The sequence below is a fragment of the Oncorhynchus kisutch genome, linkage group LG7 (genome assembly GCF_002021735.2).
Source record: "Oncorhynchus kisutch isolate 150728-3 linkage group LG7, Okis_V2, whole genome shotgun sequence".
NCBI classification, from domain to species: Eukaryota; Metazoa; Chordata; class Actinopteri; order Salmoniformes; family Salmonidae; genus Oncorhynchus; species Oncorhynchus kisutch.
Genome location: NC_034180.2, coordinates 7636923 through 7644577, shown reverse-complemented (window position 1 = coordinate 7644577; position 7655 = coordinate 7636923). Strand labels below are relative to the sequence as shown.

Sequence of the window (7655 nt, the reverse complement as noted above, 5' to 3'; positions counted from 1 at the left end):
CTCGGGTCACACACACCACATCTTGTCTATGGAATGAAGTCTTTAGCCATCATAAATCAATTGTCAGCTCAAGCCCCAGAGGCCCAACTCAGTCCCACAGACACAGGTTGCATCAAAGCATAAACAGTATTAAACAATCTTATCATTTTTCTACCATAGACAAGTCTGTATTCTCCTTCAGGGTCTCATCTAATGCCTGGTGACTGGGTTCATAGAAAGCCTGAATATGTATCTAGGCTTCCTCAGTTACCTCATGGTTACCCCACCAATACAGACGAGGTGAATGTCCATCCTGACCCTAAGAGGTACCTAGCCTATAACACCGCACACAATCCCAACAACACCCAAACAATGGCTAGAGGTCAAGGAGGGAGCTCAAAGATGAACCACCTGAGAGTGTTGGCTCCTCTTCTGGTGTCATTGGGTCACACAACGTGGGAGGCCCAGATTTAGGACAGACGGCGACAAGGAGTATGACTGCTCCACATGTGGGAAGGGATTCGCTAAGGGGAACTATGGGAGCACCAGGGACATTGTTGTGAAGATTTTTGAGATGGATTACTGTGAGTAACTCTAATTATAGTATAATTTACAATGGATGTTTAAAAGATCTGAAGATCACTGACAGCATGATTCAACCTTTAAATTTTGTTGTTGTTGGGTTCCCAAATATATTATATGAAAGCACCACAAATCCAGAGAATTCCAGACTTTGATGACAAGTGAGCACAGCACAAGGTGAGTCGAAAAATGTATTGTATGCTGCTGCATAAATTATGTAATATGCCAGGGAGATATGTATACTGTAGCTAAGAAAGTAATAAAGTGTATGTTGTGTAGTAGGCTGTTAGTAGCCTATGTGCCTCATCCTAATAATTTGGTCTTAATTTTGCCTACTGTTCTGACTTGGTGGTGCACATGTAGCCTATAACCTGTTTTTGAGAAATGTAATAATCGAATATTGTAATAGCTTTCATTATCTGCTCTTTATTTATCCTACGGTTCTGACTAGGTGTACAGGGAGAACACTGTAAGAACGGCCCACCCAGGTTCTGAATTCTGTTGCTGTACATTTCAAAAGTGCTGAACAAATAGTTATATTGACTAGGTCCGTCTTTGCTCCCTCATTAATGTCTTAATCTAAATTACGGATTGCCTCATACCGCTTGTCGTCCCCTTGTGCCATAGTTTGTACATCTCAATTGTCAGTAGAAACCACATTTGTTAAAGCAAGTCAGCTATGTTTTTCTAAAAGGCAGTAAATGAGGCTGAATGAACTGTTTTGCTGCCAGACAAGGCTCTGCTGATAGCCAGGTGTAGCAGTGGTAAGGTGTTCAGGACTGATGTTGGGACTCTACTGTTGGGACAGCTTTATGTAGGCCCTAACAGTTTGTGGGCACCGTTATTGCGCAATTCATGTATTGTGACTTTGCTGGCATGCAGCCCACATAATGTTTTTGCCCCACCAAGATTTACATGCTAAAATCGCCACTGACTGTAATTAATACATGCATTAACAGAAATGAATGTAACCAAATGAAGGGCATTAATGGTACATTTCATACTAGTGACATATGTAATGGGGACTCTCAATGGTGCAGCGGTAGAACCAAATCTTTTCAGGCCCCCGAGGGGGGGGAAGAGGCGTTGTCGTGTCTTCTTCACGACTGTTGGTGCGTGTGGACCATGTTAATTCCATAGTTATGTGATATTTCACTAACGGTATGTATTTACTAAGTTTAATAGGTTACCCCCTATGCCCACGAAGCAGCCAATATTTTAGAGCGAAGCGTTGTCAAGCGAAGGCGCCGGTTCCGGTCAAAACACTGTTGCGCCAGCCGAAAAGAGAGCCCTGGACTTGTTGTTAATGTAGTAAAACTGTACCGTACTTCAAAAGAACAGCGCGCATACCCCTTTTCATTCAACCACACCCTTTGAGCTATGACGCACGCCAATAAGATCCTTTCTCTTCAGTGTAAACGGAAGTGAACAGTGACCAAGAACAATTTCCACTTTAGCGTTTTAATTTGTTATTTAGACGTTTATTAACACCATGGAACTCAGCATATTACTACTTTAACTGCACGGCATCACATACTTACTTCAGGTAGTGTTTAATTCCCGTTGGAGACAGGGCTTGGTTAATAGATGTTATCTAGGTAACGCTAGCTAACAATGGCTAACTGTATGGTTTTTCACACTCAAATAGCCTCCATCATGGAGGTGTTAGCAAATGCAGCCGTGGCAGAGATATGTAAACTCGTAGACGACGACTATGCAGTGATCCGTTTGGAAATGTCTCAAAGCCAGAAAGAAAACAGGGGATTGCGGAGGAAACTACAGCTACTGGAACTAAAGGTTGCGCGGGAGCGCGCAGAGCGCGTCCTCGCCAGTCGTCCCAGTAGTGTCAAGATCCTCGACCGATACAGAGGAATGGCAAGAGGTACATTTTGCAGAAGGCCGAGGCTGCGGGAGCTGTGGCCCCGTTCGCCTCGGCGCATGTGGCTTTAGATGCGTCAACCACATTATAGTTAACCAGAATTGGGTCTCGGTCAGTAGTTGGATAGTATGCAAGAATTCACCTGATTACTTAGATATCTTGCACAAAGGCACAATATAATATTCTGAATTTTCTATATGATGCATGGAACATAATCAATTGAACTATAAATTGACCTATACATAGTATGTCAGGAAGTTATGAGAAGTGTTACCTTACATTCTTGCCAATTCTAGACAGTGTCCACAGTGTACAATATAGCAAGTGATCATTGACAGTAGCTAACCTAACCACGTCTTTTCCCTCAATCACTCTCTCAGGTGAAGGACATCTCACTGGAGGCCACAGGGGCTTTGTGAAGCCAGTGGGACACAATACATGGAGAGATGACCAACCAATCACTGTTGATGAGGGGAGTGGAACCTCAACCCAGCACGTTATCGTTATAGAGGTTAGTGGAATAGTGTTGCATTAACAATTTGTTACTTTGTAAATCAAATGTGGCCAGTTTTTTTCCCATAAATTATTATGCTTGCTCGCAGATTTTCCAAAAATGTATATTTCACTCAGCTCTTCACAGAGCGAGGTGGAATAGGCTATATAGGATTCGTAGTTCTTTGATTTTGTGCGATTAATTTACCAGCTATGAAACAAAACGGAGGAAGTACATTTAAAATAGCTACTGCAGCATTTATTTTACTATAAATGTGATCATACTTGACTATTTATATTCACAAAAGCGAGTGAAAAGCTCGCACTGTGGAGCCCTGACCACACGTCAACGTGGCTGGTGAAATAGACATTTTACACACCAATGCCAAATTCTATCCGCATTTGGCTGGTGGGGGGGTGTGTTCATTTTAGGCCCTGCATGTAACTATAAGTTCCTTGAATTTTACTTTCACGGGTGCCTTTTCACTATCTGGATAGACACTTGTGGTTTCTAGCTAACGTTACACCAATCAAAGCAGTGTTGTGTGAAGTGAAGCAAAACTTGAATGGTCAAAACCATTGATTTTGTGGCGACAGGTTTGCATAATGGGATCATATCACGCAATTATACCATTTATAAAATATTCAGTTATATGTATATTTAATACAGACACAAGGCTGTTTGGCTCATCTCAGTCGCAAATGGGAATAACTTTACAGCTGTTTCTGATTAATGAACAATGCCATGTTGGTGGGTGGTAACATTAAAATAAAACCCAGCCCTGAAATGAAAAGTAGTTTGAAAAGCATTTGTATGTCGTATCATAGGAAAACACACCGCATTCACATGGATTTGCACAAAGTGGACAGTTCGGATTTGTCAAACCCAAATATATCATACTTTGATTAAAACAATGACTTATTGACTTAAATCATTGTGCAACATCATGGGTAAGCTATGGCCATCATCTTTCAGGTTGAAAAAGTTGATTTCAACTGGTGTGGGCATTTAAACTTCCAATTACGACCACAAAGATGGCCGCCGGTCAATTCACCGTTGAATGTCAACTTAAGTAAGAATGTATATTCTGTTATCTATAGTTTTATGATTTCAATAGGTTTCCTATGGATATATTCACAGTATAATATAAAACAGCTGATATTCCCATTCAAGTCAACATTCTCTGATGTATGGACTGCCAACCCTCTTTTGGTACCAATTGAAAGTTAAAATTGTATTCCCATTTTAGTACATTTATCAGTCAAAACATGAAACCCATCACCCTGTTTTCAAGAGCGTGCCTCAACTGTTGACTGGCACAACACAAACACCTCAGATGATGTAAAATAGTATAAGCTACAACATTTGCAAGAAAAGTGGTCTAATTTAGATCAATGGCGTTAAAGAAAAAAAAAAGTACCTTTTTTATTTTTCGAGAAATCAAAAAATAGACCCCTGTTTGTAAGCTTTTGAAATCATATCAAACTCACCCGTTTATCGTCTGCAGTGGTATGGTGGGGTATGTAAAATAGGTCAACTTTGGGCACCTCTGTCTCCTGAATGTTTTGGCACTCAGGTCCAAAATGTTACTTTCTGACCACTTCTACCATGGAAAGTTTCATTCAAATCAAAAGGAGTGCGGTCAAAAAGTGATTGAAATTAAATGGAATGCCCCATAGGGTAGCTTGTGAGACGTCCCTACGACATTGTTGTTGTCTTTTGACCAATCACATCACATCTTTTCACATCAGATCTTTTTCAGAGCTGATCTGATTGGTCAAAAGACCAATTAGTGAGAAAAAATATCTGAATTGGGCTGCTGTCTAAATGCAGCCTTCTTGTGTCAGTATGCAGATGCAGAGGCTGCAGGTCCTGGGGTTAAGCAGGAGAGGTCTGAAGGAGAGGAGAACAAACGACACAACATAGACATCCAGACTGGAGCAGCGGCTGGAGTGGTTCCCCCTGTGGCTACAGAGGACTCTTCCACCACCCCATCGCAGCCCAGGACGCGACGCAGCATCACGGAGGTCAGTGGAACGCTGAACGCCGTCCTCAAGTCAGAGACCGACACAGAGACTTTAATTGTAACACAAAGGCTTTTGCACACAGGATCTGACCACAGATCAGACCCAGAGAGACTGGGGCCACTGGGCTGTTCTCCTGCTCCCAGTTCAGAGTATTTACTTTACGGTAACCCAAGCCCGAGGACGGTTCATTCTCATCAGGACTCAGGTGACGTGTTAGAGACTGGCAATGATCCGTCTTGTTCTTACACTACAGAGCTGGACACTGGCAACATTCCCTTGGGTTTAGAGACACAGACTGTTCTCTCTAGAGGGGATTGGAACCAGTACAGTAGTAGTGTATACTCTGAAGGGTGCGTAGAGGGTCTGGTCGTAGATAAAGTGACTGTGAAAGTGGAGGGCGATGTCCCTCCCACATGGAATGCAGATAGTCACCTAGGAGACGGACACTCACAGGGCAGAGATTTCTTAGAAAACAGGGAAAGCTTGGAGACAAATCCAAATGTTGTTACCCACTCCCCTTTACACGCATTCAGCGGTCGCGACCCAGTGTCCACGTCGATGCGGCCTTCAGATTCGCACAGCCGTGTCCTTTTCGATCAGGTATTGAACTCAAACGACAGGGCTAGAGCCCAGGCTCAGGGAGTGGGAGCCACGTCAGGCAATAGTAAAGAGAAACGGTTCCTGTACAAGTTCTGTAACAAAGGCTTCAGCTGCACCCAGAAGGTGGACATCCACCAGAGGGTCCACACAGAGGAGAAACCATTCATCTGTACCCAGTGTCACATGCGCTTCGCCCAAGCTGGCACCCTGAAGAGGCACCAGAGGGTCCACACAGGAGAGAAACCCTTCAAATGTACCCAGTGTCACATGCGCTTCGCCCAGGCCGGTGACCTGAAGAGGCACCAGAGGGTCCACACGGGGGAGAAACCCTTCAGGTGCCCACAGTGTGAGAAGAGGTTCTCCCGCCAGGACCAGCTGAAGATGCACCTGAAGATCCACATGGAAGAAAGGCCGTTTGCGTAGCTACCTCAGGGTGCACCAGCAGAATAACCATTTCACTCTATAACAGACCAAGAACGTAACCATTTCTACTTGATACTGTTGCTTCTGATATTTAGATCAAATCCTGCATTAAAGACAAAGGTGAATTTTCATTGTTGTCAACAGAACAGATCCACAGATGCATTTGGAATAACAAGAGTAACAGATTTCAGTGTTGAATATTCCTGGGTAGAATATTGCATCCAGACATTGTGTGATATATAAGGCATATTATAAACCTAAAAAGTCTGTTACATAATGTGTTTGTACTGTTTAGGCTATATGTTTTATTACTTCCATTCAACTACTTCAATTGTTTCCCAAGACACTTTCTATTTGTTATAAAAAAATAAAAAAATAAAAACCATTTTTTTCACCAATTTCGTCATATCCAATTGTTAGTTACAGTCTTGTCTCATCGCTGCAACTCCCGTACGGACTCGGAAGAGGCGAAGGTCGAAACACAACCCCGCCAATCCGCACCAATGTGTCGGAGGAAACACCGAACACCTGGCGTGCACTGCACCCGGGCCGTCACAGGAGTCGCCAGGACTTCCCGTCCGGCCATACTCTCCCCTAACCCGGACGACGCTGGGCCAATTGTGCATCGCCTCATGGGTCTCCCGGTCATGGCCGGCTGCGACACAGCCCAGTATCGAACCAGGATCTGTAGTAACGCAGCTAACAGTGCGATGCAGAGACTTACACCGCTGCGCCACTCGGGAGGCCCCCAAGACACTCCTAATGAGAAAATGTATGTGTATTTATTGTTGATATGTGTATGTGTGGTTTTCATATGGTGTATTTAACACTTGTTTGTGTAGCCCTTTAGACTCGTATCTGTATACGGGTTGAAAGTGGCAGATTTGGCCACTGATAAGCACCTAAATTCTAATGCAGTGGCTGTACAGTAATATGCTATAAATGATGTCAGTGCTCAGGCTCGGTTTGGGTTTTGACTGACAGCTGTTCTGAACTTGAGCACATCACGCAACAAGTTGCCCCCATCGCTCCCGCTAATTTGGCAACCTTTTTGTTGTCTGAGTGAAGGAAATGCTGTAAATTAAGAGGACTGAATCTATTTTGAAAGATGAGATGTTAAGGATTATAATAAATACCACTTTGATGTCATACAAGCAAGCCAAACACTCATGAGTCCAATTGTGCACTTCACATTTCCATATCATAAAACTCATGTCATACACAGTCGTGGCCAAAAGCTTTGAGAATGACACAAATATTAATTTTCAAAGTCTGCTGCCTCAGTTTGTATGATGGCAATTTGCATATACTCCAGAATGTTATGACGAGTGATCAGATGAATTGCAATTAATTGCAAAGTCTCTCTTTGCCATGCAAATTAACGGAATCCCCCAAAAACATTTCCACTGCATTTCAGCCCTGCCACAAAAGGACCAGCTGACATTATGTCAGTGATTCTCTCGTTAACACAGGTGTGAGTGTTGACGAGGACAAGGCTGGAGATCACTCTGTCATGCTGATTGAGTTTGAATAACAGACTGGAAGCTTCAAAAGGAGGGTGGTGCTTGGAATCATTGTTCCTCTGTCAACCATGGTTATCTGCAAGGAAACACGTGCCGTCATCATTGCTTTGCACAAAAAAAGGGCTTCACAGGCAAGGATATTGCTGCCA

General features: G+C 43.3%; 1 protein-coding gene across 2 annotated transcripts; it reads left to right on the top strand.

Annotated features, from left to right (window-relative positions):
* Nucleotides 1–1941: 1941 nt before the first annotated feature.
* LOC109894760 (zinc finger and BTB domain-containing protein 18-like) lies at nt 1942–6381 on the top strand. Of its 2 annotated transcripts, none has more exons than XM_031828192.1 (3): nt 1942–2443; nt 2827–2951; nt 4781–6381. In XM_031828192.1, the coding sequence occupies exons 1-3, from the start codon at nt 2176–2178 to the stop codon at nt 5981–5983; spliced, it is 1596 nt and encodes a 531-aa protein (XP_031684052.1). In that variant the 5' UTR covers nt 1942–2175; the 3' UTR covers nt 5984–6381. The 2 variants fall into 2 exon arrangements, with proteins under 2 accessions (XP_031684052.1, XP_031684051.1); XM_031828191.1 differs by having other exon boundaries at nt 1945–2443; nt 2821–2951.
* The last annotated feature ends 1274 nt before the right edge of the window (nt 6382–7655 follow it).

What these genes read in the sequence shown, in the direction of transcription:
- LOC109894760 (XM_031828191.1), top strand. Translation starts at nt 2,176, where the DNA reads ATGGCTAACTGTATGGTTTTTCACACTCAAATAGCCTCCATCATGGAG. An exon ending in ATACAGAGGAATGGCAAGAG is followed by an intron (nt 2,444 to 2,820) that starts GTACATTTTGCA and finishes TCACTCTCTCAG; the next exon opens with GTGAAGGACATCTCACTGGA. An exon ending in AGCACGTTATCGTTATAGAG is followed by an intron (nt 2,952 to 4,780) that starts GTTAGTGGAATA and finishes TTCTTGTGTCAG; the next exon opens with TATGCAGATGCAGAGGCTGC.